The sequence below is a fragment of the Thamnophis elegans genome, chromosome 7 (genome assembly GCF_009769535.1).
Source record: "Thamnophis elegans isolate rThaEle1 chromosome 7, rThaEle1.pri, whole genome shotgun sequence".
Classification (NCBI taxonomy): domain Eukaryota; kingdom Metazoa; phylum Chordata; class Lepidosauria; order Squamata; family Colubridae; genus Thamnophis; species Thamnophis elegans.
In genome coordinates, this window is record NC_045547.1 from 51,183,658 (window position 1) to 51,209,351 (window position 25,694).

Consider the following 25,694-nt stretch of genomic DNA (forward strand, 5'->3'; position numbering starts at 1 on the left):
AGATGTCTTTGTCTAGCAATCCATGAATTAACATGATAAATTTTATCAATCTGCCAGTCATATTCTGCCTTTGGTTCACCAATTAACTGAGTGAAAGCTTCTGCAAAAATCTCTTTCAAATTTTCTTGGTTATTTTCTTTCAGGCCTCTTATTCTCAAAGCAAATTCCATCGCTCTGTATTGTATCATTGTAACTTCTGCCTCTGATTTTTCGATCTTGATTTGAGCCTCATCAACTTCGTTCTCCAAATTCACACTAGACTGATTAATTTCTTCCACCCTATCCTCCAGTGATGTTACATAACCAAGCAAGCCCTTGAATGCATCCACTATATCCTCTCTTATTTGTTGATTGTGGGTTTGGATTAAGTCCTTAATTTCAGACATTTCGTCAGACACATCTTTAAGGGCAGTTGTAATTTTTTCTTGCAAAACAGAGGCTTGTGCCTTTAAAGCACCTTGGAGGGCTTCAAATGTTACTGTTTAGGTATCCGCTGAGGGTGATAAAGAACTGCAATTTAGGTGGTTGGGTTGGGAGACTTCCAGCACTTTTAGAAGCACTTATTTTTGTTTGTTTTGAAGCCATTTCCAGATATTCAAATCACACTTTCCAGCAGCCAAATTATTAAGTCCAAAAAGTCCACTTAATTCCCCAATTTATTAGATCTTATAGTTTATTAGTAAACCAATACTGTTTTCTTTAATCTTGAGCTCTTGGTTCTTTTAACGACGTTAAAAGGCACTTAACAAATACTTTTCTTTTAAGTTTCACTTTCACCACATCCTTTGACTTTGAAACACCATCTTCATTAGCCTTTTGTTCCCCTCAATCTTCAGAGAAGGAACTAATACTGCATCAGAGTTAAAGTTTGTACTTGCAATTATAATCACTCCTGTCTTTGCTCTGCCTGCTTCTTATTCAAATGTAGATTAAAACGTTGATTGCAAGGATGGTCGTGGCGTTTTGTTCTGCTACAGCAGAAGCATCCCGGACATGGAGCTCTGTCGGGCTGCTGGGGGGCTCTCACCCTTCGAGCCCCAGAATTGCTCCTGGGGATCTATGGGGAGCTCTACCCTTGCTGCTCACCTCCCCCTCTTTTCCCAAGGGGAGAGTTTTCAAGCTGCTAGGCAGCTGATTTACGCTGTTCTAACAGCTTAGACATGATCACGGGGCTGGCGTTCCTACAGGAACGTCCTTCAATGCCTACAGTGCCATCGGAAGTCAACAAGAAAAAGATGTTTTTGATGAAGGTAAATCTAAAAGAAAGGGCTCACCTAAAACAGTTAGAATTTGTAAGTGTAAATAATATATTTGAGTAGCCTGGTCCTTTGCCATATTTAACATTATTCACTGTACTTCTTTTGTACTTATCAATAATTCAATCAAATTCATTTAACATCTATTCATTCTCCTGAGCGCTGCTTGGAGAGTCCAAGCATGGGTTAAATTCTGCCTTCTGCCCAAGGACTGAATTGAATTTCTTTGGCCATGCCCTCTGGTGCTTGTTCTAGACAGTTTTTCAATTCAGTCTATTGCCCAATGGACGTAGTCAAAGAAGTTCCAGCAGTTCTTGTTCAGATAAGTTTGGACACTCTTTATTTTTCCATTTCCTTTCCTTTATTGTCTTATTACTCTCTTGTGATATTAAGTGTGGGGTTTTTTTACCAGATTTTTTTTGTATGTTCTTCGTTATTTGTGTTTTTCTTGCTTTGGGGCAGGTAGGGAGGCTTTTAAAGTTTATTTCCTTTTCCTCTCATCACTGGGTGTTCCGGGTGCACTTGGACGCTGCAGAGGTCATCAACAGCTGCCAGATTGCTTAAGGAGACCGTTTGTGAGCCACAGAGGCCCCACTGAGTTTTTTTTTACATTTGCGCTATCGGCATTATTCGTGGCAGGTCCTCAATTTAGTGGTGGGTGGCCATTTTGCATGCCAAAAATCATGCGCCTTTTTTGCTGCTGCCCATTTGCAATTGCTGATTGCCTGCCCCCGCAGATCGCCACTGGACACCTCTCCTGTCTGATTCATTCAACGGGATGGTTGAAAAGAACAGATTGCAGGCCTGGCTGGTTTAGTCAGCCTGCAGCAATAGATCTGCTCAGCACTGGGAGCATTTTGTGAGCTCACACCATTTTGGGACCTGAGCTTCAGCAACCTTTGCTCCAGCCACATTTGCAGCCTTAAGGATGAGTGGCATTCAGTGCTCCTGAACAGCAGGGTCACAGGTCGCCATTGTTTTGCACATTGCCTGGGATTGTTCTTGATTTGATTCTGTTTTTTCCTCTGTCTGTTAATCCAGAGATGGCTTTCAGATAGGACAAGCAGCAACCAGGCCCATCCACCAGGTGTCTCTCCAGACAGGCAGGAAGAGGGTGGCTGAGGCCTTGGGAGCAGTCAGACCCCAAAGCAAGGGCAAGAGACAGACCAAGGGGTCAGACAAGCTAGCTCTTTGGAGGCAAAAAACACTGGAGAGGCAATTTGCCAAGGCCCAACGACAGGCTGTGAGCTCCTCCCGTCAGTCTACCCCTCCAGGCTCCCCTCCCCAAGGCAGGGTTGCCCCAGACCAGAGCATTCCATTTCTGATAGCAAAGATGGGGGCCAGGAATTGTCCCTCAAGCTGCCCTGGCTCGCCTTGGCTTTCTCTGGGGGATGTAAAGGATCCTAGCAAGGGTCTCTTTGATGAGCAAATCAAAATCAAATTCACGAAATTGTCCCTACTCTGCCCCTGTTTCAGACCATCATCCAGAGACAGTGGGCACAACCAGGCTCCTTTGCGATCCCAAGTGGTGCTGACAAGAGGCTGTACACTGTTGATCCAGCATTTGAGGAGCTCCTCAAGCTGCCTCAAGTAGATACCCCAGTGGCCTCTCTCACCTTTTCTTCCATCTTTCCACCTGACCTACTGGAAGACTTTAAGACTGAGGACAAGAGGTCAGAGAAAGCCTGCCACAAGATACATCAGGCCATGGCATGGGCCATCAAAGCCTCCTTTTTTAACAAGTCATCCATCCTCTGGCTTCGAAAACCCCAGGACAGATTGCCCCCCCTTTCACCAGGACGTAAACAAGATAATTGCAGTGGTTGAGTATTTGGTGGATGCCACGCTCAATGCTGCCAAGTTTGCAACCTCTTGTGGCTCCACCACTGGAATGAGGACATGAGGTCAAAATGGAAGATACCAGTTACCTTTAAGGGCAGAAAGCTATTTGGGGATTCCTTGGACCCAATCTTTGTGGAGAACAAGAACAAAAAGAAGGTCCTCCCCTCTGTTCCCAAGAAAGAGGAACATAGGTCCACAAGCTATTTTTGCAGGCAAGCACCCCAGGCGCCAGATCCAGTGCCATCAACTTCTTCCTTTCACTGACCCTATTCCCAAGGCTCTGACTGTCCTCAGGACAGGCAGCCATTTCAGGAGTCAATCACAACTGATCAGTGGGTACTGCAGATGGTGAGGCAGGGCCTCACCCTGGAATTTCTCTCCCCCGACCCTTTCTTGCCCCAATTCCTCCTCCCCGACAAAGAGGGGCCTCATGGGAAGCGAGATTCATCATCTTCTCAACCTAAGGGCCATAGAGCAGGTTCCTGTAGGTCAGGAGGGCAAGGGGTACTACTCAATTCTGTTCCTAGTTCCCAAGAGCTCGGGGGGTGGGGGGGTGGAGAGCAATATTGAACTTGAAGCGGCTAAATGTACATCTAGCCTACAAGCACTTCAAGATGCAGTCCCTCCAGTCAATCTTGGGCTGCATCAGGCAGGGAGATTTCCTAATGTCCATAGATCTGAGGGAAGCATACCTGCACACCCCAATCCAACAGTTGCAAAGAAGGTTCCTGAGGTTCTGCTTCACAGAGCTTCCTTATCAGTATCGAGCTCTCCCATTCGGCCTGTCATCGGCCCCCAGGACCTTCACCAAGTTGCTGTTGGCAGTAGCAGCCTCTCTTTGATCATGCCCCATCAGACTCCTATGCTACTTCGATGACATCTTGAATCAGCAGGCTCTATGTGACCTCTCCATCACACTGCACACCATTCAGACCTATGGATTCTCCATCAACCAGGAGAAGAGTCTCCTGTCCCCCACCACGAGATTGCTTCATCTGGGCGTGTTGATAGACACCCAGTCTTGTCAGGGGTTCCTATCTGAGAACTGGATAAACGGCATCAGCTTGCTAGTTCAGCAGGTCCTGACCTCGCATCAGGTGACAGTTGTTCTTCTGTTGCAATTACTTGGCAAGATGATCTCCTGCCTCAACGTAGTGCCATGGGCACCTCTGCACTCAAGAGAGCTTCAGTGGTTCCTGCTTCCACTGCAGAAGGCCAATGCCAGCAACTCCCTTGCCACACAAGGTCCTTGGATCTCTTTGTTGGTGGCAATCTCCGGCCATGGTGAAGGACATCCTCTTCAAGGAGCTGAGCTGTCTCACCATCACGATGGACACCAGCCTGTGAAGGTGGGATGCCAACCTTCATGACCAAGTAGCTCAAAGCAGGTGGTCCACGCAAAAGTTGTCTCACAGCATCAATTGGTTGGAGCTGCAGAAAGTCTGCCTTGCTCTACAATGGTTCAGACCAGAGAAACAACACCACCACATCTTGATCTTAACAGACAATGTCACAACCAAGGAATACGTGAACCGGCAGGAAGGCACCCATTCCAGGTTGCTCATAGCAGAGGCAGAGATCCTGGGGAGGTGGGCAGAATGCCATCTCAGCTCCATTTCGGCGGAGCATATCTCCGGGGTTGACAATGTTCAGGCTGAGCAGGACCACCATCAATCAGTCACAGTGGAGATTGTATCTGGACTTGTTTCAACAAATAGTGATGCGGTTCAGTCACCCCGTTGTCAATCTATTTGCCCGCCCAGAAAATGCTCACCTACCCAAATTCTTTTCCAGGTTCCCCACACCTCAGGCAGAGGGGATCAATGCCCTTCATTGCCAGTGGCCCCCAGGGCTACTATAGTTATTCCCGCCACTGCCTCTCCTACCCAGAGTGATCAGAAAGATCATAGTGGAATGAACGGAAGTCATCTTAGTGGACCCACACTGCCCCATATGACCCTGGTTCACCGACTTCATCATTCTGTCCATTGCCAAGCCCTGGAGAATTCTCCAGGACCAGGTCTCTCTCAGCCAGGAGGCCTTCCTTCATCCAGAGTCCCAGTTGACTGCCTGGTGCTTGAGAGGGACCTCCTGAGACAGGATAACCTTTCCAACATGATCATTCAGACAATTCAAACCTCCAGATGAGAGTCTACCACCAGAATCTCCTCCCCTCTGGGATATGCTTTAAAACAAAATCGAAATGGTTGAAGTATTGAGCCCATCAGACTAGTTTGGGTTTCCAAGGGGTCCTGAGCGCCTCCAGATTTTTGTGGTCAGTCCAGACTTTGAACGGTTTCTGGCCCCCTTCCAAAAGGTATCTCCAGGTTAGCAGTACCATCTCACCATGACAGCCTCCTTTTCCCATGCGGCCCATTGCCTCTCTGTGTCTGTGAGCTTGCAGGAGGTGTAGGTGCAGGGTTGTAAGTTTCCTTGGTTGTTGCTTTGGAGTAGCACCGCTCCTACTGCCATGTTGTTGGTGTCTGCCTGGATTACAAAAGGTTGCTCGGGGTCAGGATGCTTTATCACCAGCTCCTTTGCAAACATTTCTTTTAGTGTTTTGAATGCCTCTTGGCAGGTTAGGTCCCACTGTAGGGTTTGTCCCAGATGAGGTTTCATTCTTGGGCTCCCTGTCTTCAGGAGGTCTGTTAGAGGTTTGGCAATATTCGCAAAGGAGGGGATGAATTGCCTGTAGAAGTTCGCAAACCCTAGCAAGTTTTGTAGCTGTCTGCAGGTGCGAGGGGGTTGCCTGACTAGGACGGCTTGTACTTTGGCTGGGTCCATCTTTATTCCCTCATTTGACACTCGGTAACCAAGGTAGTCTAACTATGCATGGTGCAATTTGCATTTTGATACCTTGATGTACAGGTTGGCTGCCAGAGGTTTTTCCAGTACTTGGTGGACCAGGGGTATGTGGTCGTTCATGGTCTCAGTGTAGATGAGGATATCACCAGGTAGACGAGGACCCCCTTGTAGAGGTGCTCGTGCAGCACCTCATTTATAAACTGTATGAATATCGCTGTGGCCCCCTGCAGTCTGAAAGGCATCACTTTGAATTAAAAGCTCCCTAGGGGGCAGTTGAACGCTGTTTCACACTCATCTCCCTCTCTGATATGTACTCGGTAGTATGCTTCTCTGAGGTCTAGTTTGGTGAAGATTTTTCCCTTGGCCAGATGATATGGCATGTCCTTCATGAGCGGGAGCGGGGTATAGGTTTTGTACACACATGGCATTTATCCCTCGAAAGTCCACACACAATCTCACAATTCATTCTTTTTTTTTCTTTGAAGAGGACTGGTGCTGCAACCCACGGCTTTGCTGGCTTGATGAACCCTTGCTAGGTTTTTGTCCATGTAATTGCCCATCCCTTGCATTTCCTGGGGTGTCATGACGTACAGTTTGGGCTTGGATAATTTTGCCCTGGGGATGATTTCGATATCACAGTCTGTTTCACAGTGGGGAGGCAGAACATCACACTCAGCCTTGGTGAATACTTCTGCGAGGTCTTGATATTCCCTCAGAATCTGTTTGGCCTCTGGGGTTTTGTCGGATGTGGTTGCTAGTTGTTCTGGTGGGCTATTTTGTGGGGTTTCCTGCGTGGGTGGTGTTTCTACTTGCTGGTGTGGGAGGGGTTGGGGGCCCCTTGATATCCTAAGTCCCCTTGCCACCAGATGGTTGGTCCCCACTTGTCTAGCCAGGAAAGTCCCAGTGTGACTGCATCTGTCATTTTGGGGGCTATTATGAATTGAATTACTTCCCAGTGATCTGCTAGATCTACCCTCACTGGTTCGGTCAGGTGGGTGGCATAGTCTCCCCCCATTAGGGACCTGTCAACTTGTTCGAACTGGATCAGGTGGGCCAGCCTTTTTGCTCTGATCCCCAGTTTTAGGACTGTGGTTAGGTTGATCGAGCACCTAGTGCAGCCTGAATCTATTAGGGCTTAAAAATTCTCCAGGTTTCCTGTTTTTGGGGCTGTGTGGCATATTGGAAAAAGAAAAGGGTGAATTGGTCCTCTCACCATTGGGTCATTTTTTCCCTCGTCCTTGCTGTCTCAGGATTCAGACGAGTGGTGGTCTTTGCCTGGGGTTCCACCCCTTTACCTGAGAGGGAAGAGGCATCTGCAGACGTGTTGATGGCTCATTTGGGGCCTTGTTCTAGTCGTGCCCTGGGTGGTGGGTCTGGCCTCGGTTCCGGCCTGAGGTTCAGCACGCAGATGCCATGTGACCCATCCCCTCGCATCTGTAGCATCTCCGTCAATTGGGCAGCTTTAGGTCAGATTGACCTCTCTCTTTCATGGTTGCTTTATCATGTTGTTGGCACGCAGCCCACTGTCAACTTTTGTTGCTTCTCGGAACCACTCAGAGAGTCGATTTGGGATATCGCAGTATGTGGTTACCTGGGCAATTTGCTTGTCCCTGCTTGTTCTGAAAAAATGCACCAGCAGCCGCTCTGGTAAAGGGCGTAGCCTTCCAGTGACCCTCCTAAATTCATGGATGTGCTCTTTGATGGGGCAGCCCCTCTGCTTTAGTTTGCTGAGTTCCTCTTCTGCATATAGGTCCTCCTCCGCCTCCTCAAATCTGGCCTCTAGCAGTTGCAGGAAGTCATCTATGTCTTGCAGTTGGAGGGCTTTCCTCTTGTGGAGGGCTTCTAACCATTCCCTTGCTTCTCCCTCTAGCCCTTCTGTGATGGTATTCATCATGGCTCTGGGGGATGGGTAGAGGTGCCCATAGTATTCTAGGTGGATATCAGCTGAATCAAGGAATAGAGCTAGCTGGTCTGAGTCCCCGTCAAACTTTCCCCTAAATTGAGGAGGGTCATTCTGCCCTACTCCTCCAACCTCCTGTCGGCCTCTGTATGCTTCCACCTGATATGGCTGGCCATCTTCCTCACCTCTAGTTCAGAGAGAGGGAGGGGGTTGCCTGCCCTGGACAGCCTTCCTGCTGTGTAGGGTTTGCAGTTTCAGGCTCCTTTTCCTTTTATTGGGTGGAGGAGGGGGGCTGCACTCTAGTCTACGTCTCCTCCCTTCAACAGGTTGAGATGTCCCTCCCTTCTCTTTTGGATGGCATGATTGCCCCTCATCATGAAGGGTGGTCTGGTCAAAATCCTCCCTCAGTTGCTCTATTGCACTCCCCAAGTATTCCATCTGTGGCTTTGGGAACCTGGCTTGTGCCCAGTCCCACATCCAGTCCACCCTTGCTAGCTTGCTCGAGACCCTTCCCTTTATCTGGGAATTGGGGTAAGGGAACTCAACTTCAGCTGCTTTAGGGGCTAATTTCCACCAGTACTCATCCTTTCTTGCTTCTGCTGCTGGGAAAGGCATCACAGCTTGGATCTCTGGAGCTTTGATGTCTGGAGCTGGCTGCATTCCTCCAGCTATCATAAGGCTCTCTTCTGCCATAGTTGCCTGATTTTCCCTCCAAACACCCCAAATATTGGGAAATGATTGGAGAGCCCGGGATTCAGGAAACTCAGAAATCTTGATAGATTTTAAAAGTCAGTTTCAGCTCTCTGTGAAGTTTCCAAAAGATGCCCTAATTAATTTATGAGCATCGATACAAAGTTCAAAAGAAATCCAGTCATTTATTAGGAGCAACATTTTGGCATGTTCCTCTGCATAGCCGAAACTGATTCCGGTTAATGGTCTCTGAACTTTACCCCTGTGTCTCCCCTGCAGCAGGCTGTGAACTTTGTGCCTCACACGCCTTCTGTAGAAACCTGAGATCCAACTTTGAAGGTATGCATGGAATTCTCCCTCTCATGTCTACTTGATAATAGTCATGGGAATGCTTTACAAGTGTACAGCGGCGTTGGCAAACCCTAGATGTCCGACAGATTCTGAAAAGATATATTAAAAGGACAGCCTCATTCAGGAGATTCGAAGTACTCTTCATCTCCTTCCAGCCATCTTCGATGGGTTGCAAAGTCACTTCTTCATCCATCAGACACTGGCTCAGAGCTTGCATCACCCTTGCCTATAATCACCAGGCCAAGCCATTGCCAGATCGAATAATGGCTCACTCCACGAGATGTGGGCTACCACTGCCGCCTGGCCGATGCAAGCTTTGATCGAGGAGATCTGTAGGGCGGCCACTGGGCCTCGCCCGCTCTCTTCATACACAATTATAAACTACACAAGTTTGTATCTGCTGAAGCAGCGTTTGGGAGATGAGTGTTACAGAGAGTTCACTCCAGCACGGAGACCTCCAGCACATCTGTTTCCCACCCTAGGGACAATTAGCTTGGGTATGTCCCATGCTTGGACTCTCCAAGCAGCATTCAGGAGAATGATCGTTGCCTTACCTGAACTATCATTCTCTGGGCGCTGTGGGAGAGTCCAAACCCTCCCTAGGGTCTCCTGCTGTCATGGACTATTCCCCCTGTCTCAGGTTGACTACCACAGACAGCAGTGGTAGTCAACCTGGTCCCTACTGCCCACTAGTGGGCATTCCAGCTTTCATGGTGGGCGATAGGGGTTTGCTGTAACTCTGCTTTATAAATTATATAAAGTAAAATTACTTCTCTACTTTATAAATCACCATTACTATGGAACTGGTGGGCGGTTAGAAAATTTTAATACTACCAGAAATACAAAAGTGGGTGGTAGGTATAAAAAGGTTGACTACCCCTGGCCTACAGGATGCAAATGACATTGACTATCATCTCAACTGAATCACACCTTAATTGAAAAACTGGCAAGAACTAGCACCAGAGGGCGTGGCCAAAGAAATTCAATTTAGTCCTTGGGCAGAAGGCAGAATTTAACCCATGCTTGGACTCTCCCGCTGCACCCAGAAAACAATCGTTCAGGGAAGCCAACAATCATTCTTGATCCCAACTCTTCTTGTCTTATCACAAGTTTCCATTTAACTTTTATCTTTGTCTTAACAAATCCAACATCTGCTTACCACATGACAAAATAGGAGAAGCACATTTGCTTCTTTTAATAAATATTCATTTTGCGCAATAATCTACATACTTCTGTTTATTTTTCTACCAGTCCTAAGTGTCTTGAAATTTCTCCATCTGTTTCCCATATGTAGTAATAATTCTATAACTCTTTACAACTTCATCTACTTCTTCAGTTTTTATCATAAACTTTTCCTTTACCTTGTCAACATATCTATTTTGGAGTTTGATTTTCAGACCTAATCTTTCTGGTGTCATACAATATATCTAACGTTTGTTACAAATCATTTGGATTCTCAACTAACAATATTGCTTTATTCAGAAGTATATGTATTTTACTCAGCACACCTTGAACAACTCCACAAGTATTTCTTAATATTTATCCAGAAATACATTTAAGTACTATTTAATTAAGGACATAACATATAATTTTGTTTATTCTCACACGTGGTTTACTTCCAACGTATACTTCTTATTAGCAGTCTATTAGCAATCAACCTCCAACTCCATATTCACACAGAATTTTCCATACTGCATACTGTTCACTTTACCATACACATTCTCTAAATAAATAAAGCACAATAAAGACAGTACAATAAACTTTTTGCCCTCATTGATGGATTTTGGTTTTGATTATGATGAATCTGAATTTGTTGTGATAAATTCGGGCCAGTTTTCTGTTAATGCAGCTATTTCCACTTAGCTGAGTTAATTTAACATGAAATTTATTTCTGTATTTAGAAGACCAACTTGGGATATCTGTATTTTTTTTTGTGGGCCATTAGGAAGTTTCTATCCTCATAATATAATTGCAAAGCAGTTTTCCCTGATTGTTTGCCAAGGAGATAAAGTCTTCCTGTACAGATGGCAATAACTGGTTGTGTGGAGACAGAACAATAAATGAGATTTATTTCTGGCATAATGCAACAGATTTGGCAAGTTGACCATTGTAAGCTATTCATTAACAGTTTCTAAGGGCTATAAAAGCATTTTGGGTTTATTTGGGAGAGGAAATGTGGTCTCTTTACTATCCTTTATGAAGCTGAATAAAATACTGCATCCTGGATGCAACCAGGTATCCTCCTTGTGGTGGTACTCCATAAAAGGCAATGTATGAGAACTTGCTCTATGAACCACATTATGTATTATATTTATTATACTTAATTATAATACTACTATTATACTATACTATTTCAAATAATCTTTGAAAGCTAATTGCTTGAGGTAAGGATTTCCCCACTCACATGAAAAATCTGTTGAATATGCTGTATCAAGGAAACAAATGTTATTTCAAGTTCTCTTTTTCCTCTTTTCCCAGGATATGGGAACATGAACAAAAGGTATAAACCATGCATGCATAATATTTCTAAATAAAGAGTTCATATAGAAACCATGATTTAAAAAAAGCAAATAAACTCACAGAGGAACTTTCAATCGGGTTTAATCTTTGAGAAAACTGAAGATGGGAAGGAATTATTTTTTATGCTTCATAATGGGCAATGGAGGTGGGCTTGTTCATAGAGTTACATTGTGCCCAGCCAGTTTTTGACGTTGTTAGTCTCAGCCCATTATTGGCATTTGTTTCTGGACTCTTACAGGAAAATGGTCAAATACAGAATAAGGAAAATGGGTTGAGCAGTAAGCAATCTGTAATGCCCAATAATGGATGTATTTTCAGGAGGGGAGGAGAGTGAAGAGAATTATCCATATACAGAGGTTTGCATCACTTATCTGGCTGGAATTTTCCTGCTCAAAAGGGGAAAATAATTAAGATATTGCAGTTGAGTTAGATTTTTTTGGTCAATCCCTGAAATCTAACTATGAGATTCACATTTCAGAGACCAAAATAGCTTTATGTAACAAATGTCATTTCCTGTGTTATCTAAGTTTCCTTTATTTTCAAGACTTAAATATTGTATCCATCTTCACTCTATTTCTGTCATCTTTTGTTAGAAGTGCATCATAAGTTTCAGTTTAAAGTTTTTAGTTAGTAAATCAGAACATTCAAATATAAATTTGATTGTGATTTATTCATGATGACTTTCTTTTTTAAAAATAAAAGTTAGCATTATTGTTTTTGATTTCACAGAAGTATAGATTTTTAAGGCAGATCCCCCCCCCCCCGCCCAAACTATCTGATGCATCAATTGTTATCTTCTTTGGAAACATGATTAATATTCACCTTGAACCAAAAACAATATTGATACTGTCTGAATATATTTTATTTCCTATCGTCAGTTTTATTCAGTGTATTGAATGCTAATCTCTTATGTGTTTCAAAGAAAAACGCATAGGTTTAGAGAGTTCAAGCAGTATAATTAAGAAATACTAACAAAGCTGAAATATAAAAGTTGATTGTATTAAGTCAGAGACAGACAATCTAAGCCTTCAAAAGCAGCCTTCAAAACCCGCATTTGAACTTTTCCAGGTATTTTGAAATGAGAGCATGCACAAAGTATAGTATGGAGCCAGTAAGTTTAACATAGCATTTCAACTAATAGATAGGTTTATGTTAATAACCATGACAACCCACCTCAAAAAACAAAACAAAACAAAAACACTTGGACTCTTCCATGTAGTTTCATAGATTGCCTGCTTAGCCCCACCCTTTATATCTATTATTCTTAAGCAATTCTGTTAAGTATCGGTTGCTGCATTTAAACCTTCCATTTCAAGATAAGACTTCCAGATGGAAATTATCAAGAATAATGATTCTTTATTAATTAACATTCAGAAATTTCTGTATTTCTTTGTTAGTCCAGTAGTCTGGATTTTATTTATTTATTATTTCGGTAAATGGAAAGAGCTACATAATCTGAAGAAAAACTAGATTATTTTGATTTTGTAATAAATATTGGTTGACAAATTGAAAGTTTCTAAACTACAGCAGTCTGTTTGTCTCAAAGGGCTACATATATATGCCACTGTATTCTTGAATCTTTGTTGCAGTAAAGTTGTATCTTACTATTGATAATTCAATTAGCATCATATTAGTTATTCTGCCTTCAGAGATAATTACATATATTATTAGAAAACCCGTAACTCAGCCGGCCTGTAGTAAGTGGATTTCCATCAAATTTCTGAGACCACTAAGAAAATTAAAGATGCAAGAAGGAATCCAAACAAGACAACAAAGATGATAGAGGAAATCCAAGGACCACAAAATACTCACTGATTCTGAGAGAGAGAAAAAAAATGGGAAACTGGTAGTGGCAGAGAGGACTGAATAAATGCAGAGGTGCTTGACTGATGTGCTCAGAGCTAGTCCTACTAGTTTGAAAAATAATGGGTTTTAAGTAACAGGTTTTAGAGAGATGTATCAATTTGGTAATTACTGTATTTTTACAGCCATTAAAATGTAAGGATTCTTGTGTAACATTCTACACATTTCAGAGGAACTTTAAGATAGCTAAACAGAAAATTGATGTGGTTTGGTTTCTTAATGGTGTTTTGTTGCTAATTTTAATTTGTTTGCTACACAGTACCATATGTCATATGAACACCCTTCCTTTCCTTTTTTGAGCCCTAAAGAGTTATAAATGTTTCAGTTGAGGGAAAAGAAAAAGATCCACCCATTAGTATTTCTAATGGAATTTGCAGTGCTGGTAACTTCGAGTTTGTGTGTTCTTCTTAATTATGTTGAATCGTGACTTCTCTCAACATCTTTTTACAGCTCATCATGTTAAAACTGGAACTTGTGAAGTGGTGGCTCTCCATCGATGCTGTAATAAGAACAAAATAGAAGAAAGATCACAGACAGTTAAGTGCTCCTGCTTCCCTGGACAGGTAGCAGGTACCACTCGGGCAGCTCCTTCTTGTGTCGATGGTGAGATATCTTTGGTGCTTTGTTCTTTCTTTTGGAGTTGTAGCAGATGGATTAAAAAAATGGAATAGTGGACTCTCCATTTTTTTTAATTCTAGAAAAGACCTCAGATAGCTAGATGAAGGAAATATCAACATATCTGCTGAATTTTGGAACAACCTCTTAAATTCTAGACAAAGCTTCTACCCACTGTTCTATTTTAATGCTGAGGGTAAAGGTAGGAAATTTTAGGTGTTTTTTAGCTTTCTGAGCAACTTTTGCCTTGGTTAATGGCTGTTCCGTTCTTTATAAAGTAGCTAATTAATTTTTGGGAATTATTTGTAAGGAAGAAAATGTTCCAGAAAAGAGCAAAACCTAACCTTTCTTGTTAAGTGATCACTGCGGTTAAGTTAGTAACATGTTAAGTGAATCTAACTTTCGCCACTGACTACTTGTCAGAAGTCCCAAAAGTGATCACATGATCCTGGGACACTTCAACTGTGATAAATAAGAATCAGTTGCCAATCATTCAAATTTTGATCATGTGTCCATGGTGATGCTGCAATGATTGTAAGTGTAATAAACAGTTACTTTTTCCAGTGCCCTTGTAATTTTGAATGGTCACTAAATAAAGTATTGTAGGTTAATGACTACCTGTAATCTATAGCCTTTATACTAGGAAACTTTATTAAATTTATTTTGTTCATTTGGACATTAGACTACCTTTTGTTTTGTTTCATCTGATGCAAATAGCAAACATCAGAACATACAGCAATTCCAGCCAGGAATTATTTATTCATACAATGCACACATATGTCTCATAAACTTTTTTTTAAAAAAGCATGTTGGATGAGATCAAATACTGTTTAATCCAATGTCCATCCCTTCTATAGGATATAAATTTAACAGTACCTCAGTATAGTATTAATATTTCTCACCAATGTATACCGTATATTCACCCTGATAATATTTCCATGATATAAGGGCAACAAAGATTTAATTAAAAACAATAGGCTTTTCTCGTCCTCTTCTTCAGCCTCAATTGTAGAACAAAAATGGTGGTGCCATATGCAACCATGTCTTGAAGGGGAGGAATGCAAAGTTCTCCCAGATCGAAAAGGATGGAGCTGTTCATCTGGGAATAAAGTGAAAACAACAAGGGTAAGTAGGAATTTGCCATGAAATATAATTGCCAGATTTTGTAAAGAGAATTATGAACTTGATACAGATGAATAATTCTTAGATATGGAATAAATATAACAGAGAAAAAAATAATTGGCTTGGACATCTATCAAAATCAATATAATAAGTTATTTATGAATATTTTACTTTGACGGCTTTATTCTAAGTATGATTGTATCTAGATCTAACAATTATTTTGATTTAACTGTTATCATGATAATTATTTATAATTGATCTGCATGCCTTGAAATTTAATATACACTCTTAGAGATGAGCCAAACTGGATGTAGTCAGATTCGTATATTGAGCTAAATATTTTGTGTATCCATAAAATTGGATTGTTTATTTATCAAGCACATTTATTCTGCTGATTATCATAAGTTCAAAAATTCAAGTTATTCATTCAATAAATAAAACATGTATTCTAAGTTTTAGCCTATGTTTAGATTTATTTCATGATGAAAACAGAAGAAAGAACTTTCTTAAGAGGCAAGTCAGTTTTATCATGCAAATCTCTGATTCACTCCTTAATTAATGTTATTTTTGATTTATCCTAATATATATTTTGCTTAATCTTATTTGCTTTTGTCCAATATACATATATAGAGAGTAAGTCATATTGAAAATAATTGATCTAACTCTTGGATTGTTCTTTGCCAAGTAAACTTAGTGTTGTGGCTTGTTGGCTGCCAGCAGAGCTAGCTGCAGGCTCAGATGAGGAGGAAGTGGAGGGAGAGCTTGGGACAGCTTTGGAGCCTATGGAAGGCTCTGATGAGGAAGCAGCAGCAGAGGCAGAGCTGGAGCCTTCCTGCCTCTCCCAGCTGTCTTTGGGGTCTGAGATGAGTGAGAACAGATGGAGCCCATCCCAGATGCGCGTATACACAGAGAGGAAAAGAGAGGAGAACTAAGGAAAACAATAAGCTGGATCTCAAAGCAGACGTGGACACTAGCCAACCCCTCCTTGGCTGAGATATAAATAGTAGGGGTTTGGGAGTGGCCGGTTGTCACAGACAACTGTTTGCTTTTAGGATACAGCAAATAATTCGGATTTCTTGGCCAGGTCTGTTGGAACTAATTACAATTGATTACGTTTTGATTAGGTAATAATTAAAAATGTCCTAATGAGTGGACTTACCATGTAGCGACATCTCATAGAATCTACTTTCTGTTTCCCCTTGCTCTACATGTTCTGACCCAGTCTTAGTAAGTAATGATAAGTTGGTTACTTGCAAGTGCACACAAACCACGTGAATAAAAGACTGTACCTACCCTGTTTGAAAAGGGATTTGTTTGTACTCGCAAGTCAGTGGCTTATCACTCCTTGCTAAGTCCACTCATTTGGAAATTTTTAATTAATACATGTCAAGATGGAAATGACATTAGTAGGAAAATTCCACAAGAAAGTCAATATATTATCTCTCCCTCAGACAAAGAGCTGGTCTTGTCTCATTTTCTGCTACAATAATGTGACACCAGATACCTGGTTTCCAGTAAGTGAAAGAGTAAACAATGAAATCATGTTGCTCTGCAATGTATGCTCTGTCCAAAATGAAACTTGAAGGTTTTAATGATTCCCCAAATGGCTCTAAATTAATACACTCCCCCACCTAGCCATTATAATGACTTATAATTCATACAATAATGCAATCATCTGGTGTTCATGACTATAGCATTCACTATATATCTTTGCTCTATTAGGGATACTCCTATTTAATAAGCTATTCTACTTAAGAGAAAAATGAATGGCAAGACTCTGTACCTAGAAATCTTATTTATCTTGAAACTAAGGCTGATACTAATGTCAAAGATGTTTCTTGATACACTGGTATCTGTCCTCCCACACACATTCAATCACACATTCATATGCAATTTAGGCAACTGCAAAGTAGGACAGATACTGCTATCAGTGCTGATAAAAATACTAGAAATATGATTATAGTTTTTCCTCCTGCTTTCTTTTTCTTCTCTCAGAAATAGAATATAGCACATATTATGATTTGTTGTGTTTTATTTATCTTGGAAAATTAGTATATGCATGTACTATACCAACATTATGTATTGATTACAGCTTTCCCCTGATTAGAAATTCTGGATGTTGCAGTCCCAATACATCTGGAATAAACCAAAATTGAAGAAAGTTGAAATTAAGTCTCTGTTAGATAAGGGATGTGGTGGCTCAGTGGCTAAGGCGCTGAGCTTGACAATCAGAAACTGTCAAGTTACAAGACCCTTGCACCCCTAACCCTTTAGAAAAAAAAACCCCAGGGGTGTTCAAACTTGACAGCTTTAAGACTTAGCAATAGCAATAGCAGTTAGACTTATGTACCGCTTCATAGGGCTTTCAGCCCTCTAAGCGGTTTACAGAGTCAGCATATTGCCCCCAACAACAATCTGGGTCCTCATTTTACCCACCTCGGAAGGATGGAAGGCTGAGTCAATCCTGAGCCAGTGAGATTTGAACAGCCGAACTGCAGAAGTGCAGTCAGCTGAAGTAGCCTGCAGTGCTGCATTTAACCACTGCACCACCTCGGCTCTTACTTGTGGACTTCAGCTCCCAGAATTCATTCATTCATACATACATACATACATACATACGCAATTTTTATGACTCACCAGCATCTGCATCTATAGATAAAAGTATGCCAATAAAATGTTCATTTCACTGTCTCCCATCTATGATCTAGCTAGAAGTATTCATCCATCCATCTTTGAAATGACCTTCACCTTGACAATATTCATGTTACATTTAGCATAAAAGATAGGTAGTGGATATTGCATATCAAACATTTGCATATCATCTTAAAACATGCTCACTAAATATCGGAATTCCATATGATACTAAACAGAAATTTTTTTTTCCTATAAAAAAATTGTACTGAGAAATTGGAATTAATACATTGCATCATATTGTTCTTACCTTAATATGTACTTTTTAAAAAATTGAAGATGAATGATAATCTAACTAGTTTCCTCCTCTTGCTTTCTTAATGTTATCACATTTCAGAAACTAAAAAGCCTTTGGTATTTGATCGACCTCTTAAACCTGCAACTTGCTTGCCATGTAGTTGGATCACAGCCCATTAAGATCCAGTGGCTCAAAGCTGGGAGAGAGCTTAGATCCTCTGATAAATGCAGCTTCAGCTTTGCAAATGGAACAGCTCTCTTAGAGATCCAAGCAGTTACTAAAACTGATTCTGCGGAATATGTGTGCAAAGTCAAAAGTGGCAGCGAAAGGTTCAGTTAAACTGAATATTTAGAGAGAGAACAATTCAAAGGCTGCCTGATCCTCCCTTGCTCGCTCACCGGGAAGCTCTGGGAAGCCGCAAAAGCAACTGGGCAGCATCGAGAACCTTCCTGCCACTGCCAGACATCGCGGTGTTCTCTGGGCTTCCCGGCGAGTGAGCGAGCAAGAGAGGATCAGGCTGTCTGATCCTCCCTCATTCGCTTGCTCGCCGGGAAGCTCTGGGAAGCCGCGAAAGTGGTTGGGCAGTGCCAAGAACCTTCCTGTCTCCACTGGACTTTGCGGTCTTCTCCGTGCTTACCGGCGAGCGAGTGAGGGAGGATCAGGCTGCCTGATCCTCCATCACTCGCTTACTCTTTAGCCTACCTGGACCGCTTCAGCGCCGCTCTGACTACCTCCGTCTGTCCATGCCTGGCAGCTGCAGCGACATCATCAATATGAAGAGCGAGGAGGAAGAGTGTCCCCTTTGCCTCCAAGCCACTTCGTCTTGATGATGTCATCGCAGCTGCTGGGCACGGATGGACAAAGGTAGCCAGAGCAGTGCTGGGGTGGTCCAGGTGGGCAAAAGAGTGAGTGAGTGGTGGAGGATCAGGCAGCCTGATTCTCCCCCGCTTGCTCACTCGCCGGGAAGTGCGGAGAAGAGCGCAAAGTCCAGCGGAGGCAGGAAGGTTCTGGGCACTCTGGGAAGCCGCGAAAGCAACTGGGGAGCACCAAGAACTTTCCTGCCTCCGCTGGACTTCGCACTCTTTTCCGCACACTCCTTGCGACTGCAATAGATGTCCAGAAGTGGCTTTTGTAGCTAATGGGGCTTGGGCTTCCAGCCCGACAGCCCCCGCTGCTTCTAGACGTCTATTGCAGTCACAAGGAGTGCGCGGAGAAGAGCGCGAAGTCCAGCAGAGGCAGGAAGGTTCTCAACACTCCTGAGAACATTCCTGCTTCTGCTGGTTGCCCAGTTCGCATGGCCCTGCACATGCGCCTCCTCCTCCTCCCTCCTCCTCCTCACTCCCCAAAGGCTCTTCTCCTTTCCAGAGCTCAGCGGGAGCTGGTCACAAGGGATTGGAGGAAAACCACACCTTGGAATTTTCGCCAGGAAGGGAGGTGGGAACTAGTGTGTGTGTGTGTGGGGGGGGGGGCATCCTGAAACGCCCCTGTGCTTTGCTGGCGGCCACGCCTCCTAGGCAAGTTTGGGAAGGTCCTAGGAGACTGGCCACACCGCACAAGCTACTGTCCCCAAGCGGTGACGGAATGGGTGGGGGAAGCGAGCGAGGTGCTCTGTGAGGAATGGGTTCTAACCGGTACGGTAGATTTGTGGAACCTACCAAACCAGTTAGAACTGTCAAGAACCCACCCCTGGTACAATGGCTCAAATCTTCTTGAGCACTAACATAACTGAGCTCCGCTAAATTCCAGTTCCATAGATGCAACTGCTAAAATATGTAGTTATGGAGAGGCAGATAGAAAGAAAAAAAGTGGAACATAGTGGCACCTTCCTTTTCTGTCTTTATTCTACCTTACATCTTATATTAGGACCTATGCATACTTGGATGAAATCTGCCATGGTCTCTGGGGTACCTTTTCAGATTAGTCAGCAAAGCCTCTTTTATTCCATATCACATCCTGGGCTAACAGTTGAAACTTAATAGCATTCTTCAGAAATGAATGATTGCTTTGTGGAAAGTGATAGATTTCACAATGGGCAGTCACTTGTTTGACTGGAATGTTTAAGTTGGGTCTCTAGTGGTAGATTTGCAGATGTAGGCTGTTCTGAATCAGAAATAAAGTTCCTCATTTTACATCTCCCCTGATTATGTGCTGCTTTTAAAACGCGTGTGTTTGCTCATCAAGGAAATAATCTGGTCTCAGGGAAATGTAATATTTATTTAGACTGAGGGAAGCAAAAAAATTGCTTGGATTCTGTCATATTTCTTTATGATAAGTTTTTTTTTGTTTTCATAACATATAACCACATGTATACTATTACATAGCCAACATTGTATTGTATTATTATTGTAAATTAAATTCATCTTACCATCAACTCTTAAAAACAATTATTGGCTCTTCTGTTCTCCATACACCATATATGTACCTTATCCATCACTTTCTTCTCCCTCTCTCCTCCCCCTCCCTATCTCCTTTCTTCCCTCTGTCATCCTTCTCTTCTCTACTTCCCCTTCCTCTCTCCTTCTCCTCTCTCCCCTTTCCACTCCTTCTGTCTCTCCTCCTCTTCCCCCCTTGCTCTCTCCTATCCCTCTCTTCTTCCCTTACCTCTCTCCTCTACTTCACACTCTTCATCTCATTTACTTGGTGTATTTCAGCCTCTGAGTGAGCTCCATTTTATGTTGATAGTATTTATAATTCCTTTTCAGTATACATATTTAATTTTAACATATATCTTCCTCCTTTTTTTTGAGAAAAGAGAACAAAAAAGTATACATATATAGTCATTGTGCTTTTAAACACACACACACACCCCCTCAGCCTAATTTTGGCCAAGATGTAGACCTGGTTACAATTCCAAGCTATTCTCATCATTATATTTATATAATTATGCATCCTTACATGCCCCCACTTTGTAATTCTGTCTTTAACTCTCAATAGTTTCCCATTGTAAGTATGTTCCCTCTCCATTTTTCCATATCTTGGTTTAGGTTACCCTTAATTGTCTATAAATGGCAATCCTTACTGTTCAATGTTCATTACAATTCCCTTAATCTACTATCTTGAATAACAAGCGGTACACATCTCACTTTGTTCATCATTTTAAGTTCTTTATATGTCCATGTTTCATATATTTTAACCCATGCTTAATTGTCCTTCCACTGTCATATTCAATCAATTAGCAATTCAGTTTAATTACCATCTATAAAAGTGAATCACAAACCTCTGCTTTACAATCTCCCCATATTAGTTTCATATTTGTCCATATTCCATATATTTAACCTTTATTTAATTATCTTTCCATTATTATATTCAGTTAACAACTCAGTTTTATTGCCATATTTAGGAATAAACCTCTTACCATAGCTTTATATTTTCCCATATAACAATTTCTAGTTGTCTGATTTTTTCCTAGTAAGTCTTTTGTCCCACTTCTCTATGCCTGCCTTCTCCCTTTTCTTTGTTTTGACATGTCCACTCTTCAATTTTCCCCAAGCCACCGTCAAAGAGATCTTTTATATTTCCCTTTGTTGGGGGCGTAACCTCCTTCAATTTTTTCTTCAACTTTCCTTATGTCACTGTCAACCTTCGAAACATCTTTTGTCTGCTTTTTATTTCCTTTTGTTGGGACACTTCCCTCCCCCCCTTTTCAATTTTCCCCATACCACTGCCAGACCCAATGGAGTTTTTTGTCTGCTTTTTATTTCCCACCGTTTCTATCCCTTCATTATCTCTCCTCCCCTTCTTCCTTCCCTTCTTCTTTAAATATCTGCTTCTCAGAGTTCAGAATTCTATTTAGGCTTGATTTTAATGATTTTAATGATTTATGCACATTTTTTTATAATTCCATATAGTTTTTCAAATTCAAATTCCCACCATTCCATAATATCTAGTTCCAAAGTTACAGTTAATTATACAGTTCTTATTTCAGCGTTCTGGTCCATCTTAAATTTATCTAATTCAGCTGCTGTGGAAAAGAGCGACAGAAGCCATCTTGGTCTTTTGTTTTCCTTAATGTCATATTTCTAAGTTTGTGATTGCCAAACTGTTGCAGTGCCACAGGGCACTGCAGTGAACTCGCAGTTCCTGGATTTTGGAATATTTAAATGATTTAAAATGATTGCAGTGTCCATTTGTGAAGCTAGGTTTTGTGACTTCTATTTGTATCATCATATCCTTGCTATGAAGCAAAAAAAAGTTTGGAAATCTCTATTCTAAGACAAGGAGGCTAGTATTAATGTTGAAAAGCTATTAACAGTAATTTTTGTAAGAGTATCTGTAATTGTAGTTTAATCCTGGGTCTGTAGGCAACTTGTCTCTTGACATTGCAATAGGAAGCATCATGCCAGGACATGACACCACAACTCACCGTATTTTTCAGAATATAAGACTCACTGGAGTATAAGATGCCCCTTAGTTTTTGGGGAGGAAAATAAGGTGGGGGGGGGATTCTCTCTATCCGGCTAGTGTCCTTAGTCTGGTCAGCTTCAGCACATAGGTTTGTTGGTTTTGAGCACATCCAAGCACTTTTTATCCCCTGGTTGTTGACAAAAAAACAGCTTCTAAAGCACAACTGATCATCGGAGGGAGCAGCAATGAGAAAAGCAAGCAAAGCACTGAAGATCGCTTCACTCATTAGCACCTCATTAGGGCTGAAAAAAAGCTTTGAAAGAGCTGCATTCGGAGTATAAGACTTACCCAAATTTTCAGCTTTTGGGGGGGAGGGGGGAGTGCATCTTATACTCTGAAAAATATAGTAGCTTTCTAGCCACAATATTTATTCAGCAATTTGCTTATTTTGGCCAAAAACTCTCAGATACACATTGATCTGTATAAATCAAATCAAACTTATATTACTATCTTTAGGCAGAGAACAGAGAACAGTAAAAATACATATACCTATAATTATTAATAAAACAAAAAAATGTGTCTAAGCCTTTGTTTGTTCTAATCTTAATCTTTATTGCAGACAAGAACATAGACAAGAGATGATTTTCCCACTGCAGTACAATGAAATCAAAACCTAGGGATGCATTCCAGAGTGTAAACCCATCTTCCGTGCTTCTGTTTGGACATTTTCTTGATGTGGAAGGCAACTCAATTATATTTTATATAATAGTTATCTCTAGTCTGAAATTCACTAGGTGCATTCATAGGTTTAGAACAGCACACTGAGATTGAAAGAAATCTAAGGATTTCTTTTCAGCAATTTGATTGTCCATCATTCCTTAATAAGCATTTTATGATAGGAATGGATGTGATGAAGGAACAGATGGTAAAAAAGAAGTCATATTAGTTTGTAGCAGTTGTGTTTTCCCATGAAGCATAGAAGGGCAAGCAATATAATTATATTACTTTGGGAAGTCTTTCATATCTTTGCGCAGGTGTATCTTCAGATTTTTTATCTTTTCATCCAATCCTTAATTTAGTCTTTTCTCATTCCAATGCATTACTTCAATTACCTCATTCTACTTCTAAAAGTTTTATGTATTGTTGCAATTCTCTGTGCCGTATCTCTTTGGAACTTAGTTGTAGATCTAATTTTACTTACCTACCTGTTATTCTCCTTGCTGATTTTCCGCCCTCATTCTACAGGCTGTTTTATTTTAAATTCAATTTTCAGTTCTGTGAACCTGTTCTTAACCATGGTCTGTAAATAAATCATACTTTGCTGTTTGATTTCACTGAGATCTTTTTACTTAGTGGGTATTGGGTGTGAATTCATCTGTATTTCAGACAACACAATCATATTAGCAGAACATGGGATGCCACTGAGATGAAACTGACACTGTTCACCCTTATTCAATCTATTTGTCATTAAAAATAAATTGGTTTTTAATTGTGTAAACCTCTGTATTTAAATAGTATTTTGGAGCAACCATTACAACTCCAATATTTTGATATGAAGTGATATAAAACTATAACTGTAACAATAGAGCATTGTATGTAATTCTCATAGTTATAGATTTCTCACCCTCAGTAGCTGTTATCAGCCACTCAATTTTTATTCCCATTTTTCAAAAGCAAACAGAAGCAAATTCTGTTTGCAACTGAGCAAACTAAGTGTCATTCCAGAAAATCTCTCTGATAAGAAGGAGTATGTGCTAGTCATTGCCTTGAAAGAGACAGTAGTATGTCTATAGCAAATTTGGAAGTAGCAGGCAGAGGCAGTATCTCAAGTATTTCCTTTAATTCTTTCTCATTATTCTTGTGGTAAAGGCAGGAGTTTGAATTTCAGGATAACAGTTGGGATTTTATAACAGACCACTTCATTGCATGTGTAATACCTGTCTCTACAGGTAGTCCTTGACTTACAACAGTTCATTTAGTGACTGTTTAAAGTTACAATGGTACTGAAAAAAGTGACCTATCACCATTTTTTACACGACCGTTGCAGCATCCCCATGATCACACAATCAAAATTCAGATGCTTGGCAACTGGTTTATATTTATGACAAATATGCAGTGTCCTGGGGTCATGTGATTATTTTTGTGACTTTCTGATAAGCAAAGTCAATGGGAAATCCAGATTCACTAAACAATCACGTTACCAACTTAACAAATTGCAGTGATTCAGTTAACAACCATGGCAAGACAAGTTGTCAAATGGTACAAAATTCACTCAACAAAATTTTCACTTAGCAACATACATTTTGGACACAATTGTGGCCATATTTCAAGGACTACCTGTATTGTAAAAAAGACTTAAACAGCAAAAGGGAACATTTTTGTCTTGTAAGGTGCTAAGAAATAAGAAACATGCTGTTGTAGAATAGAAGGAGTGTAAAAAATTCTCTTTGCTTATTTCCACCCCTCTCCGCCCCCCCCCCCAAAAAAAAACAAAAATGGAAATTTTGATAGGCCCAACAGTTAAACATGGAACCAGGGGTTAGTACCTCTAATGAGTGAAATGGATCCCTATCTGTTCTATTATTGGATGATAAAAATTTGGCCAGATGGAGCTTGTGTAAATTCAGCTGCTCAATAGAGCTTGAACCTATTATTTTGCTTGTATATTATGCCTGGATATCTTGTATTACTTAAGCACAGCAATTATACCACCCCAGGGTAGCAAAATAAAGCAATGACTCAGTGATAGAGGACAAATCCTTCACTTGATATTTGGAGCATGAGTCAAGTGCTCTGCCTGAATTAATTGGAATTATATGCACAAGATATTAGGGAGGATTCATCTTTTCTACATCCTCCTTGTGATTAATTGCCCTAAAAAAGGACAGTAATTCATCACTGCATCTTGCACTATACCATTCAGGTATAATGCCATGATGCAAATAAGAATAAGAATTATATTTCTTGGTAGATGAGGGATTGCTTGGTAAAAACAGATCATTAGTAAAAAACAGACATGAAACTTCCTTGGAAGGTATCACAGAAAGAGTGTAGTGTCAGAAATCAGTTGGAAAATATTTATTCCTCTTCATGTTAAATTTGGCAAGACATGTAAGCTTAGAAGAGGTGTCCGTAATTGCTAATTTTTTCAGGTGACATTTAAAAAAAAATAAGAATCATATTTCAAATGTGAAAAGGCTACTGTTTGCAGATAGGGCAGATAGGCTTTTCTTTAGAAAAGTCATGATTTTTTTAAATTCAAATAATAAAGTACCATGTATTTGTTGTGAGTGCTGAGAGGTACAGCTCAATGTAAAATTACTTTGTTTTGGATGATGCTAGCCACAGTTGCTGATTAACCATGAGAATAAAAAAAAGGTAGACCACAACCATTCTGTCCGAAAGCTTGACACCATAATATTAGTAATGTGTTAATAATAATCAGTTATAAACATGT

General features: G+C 41.1%; 1 protein-coding gene across 1 annotated transcript in view; it reads left to right on the forward strand.

Moving 5' to 3' along the window:
* TAFA2 (TAFA chemokine like family member 2) overlaps positions 1 to 18,232 on the forward strand; it is a 43,004-nt gene extending 24,772 nt beyond the window's left edge. The window contains exons 2-4 of the mRNA XM_032221835.1: positions 13,678 to 13,830; positions 14,843 to 14,967; positions 17,993 to 18,232. Coding sequence (XP_032077726.1) covers positions 13,678 to 13,830; positions 14,843 to 14,967; positions 17,993 to 18,232 — 518 coding nt within the window. The remainder of the gene's footprint in view (positions 1 to 13,677; positions 13,831 to 14,842; positions 14,968 to 17,992) is intronic.
* Positions 18,233 to 25,694: the final 7,462 nt, after the last annotated feature.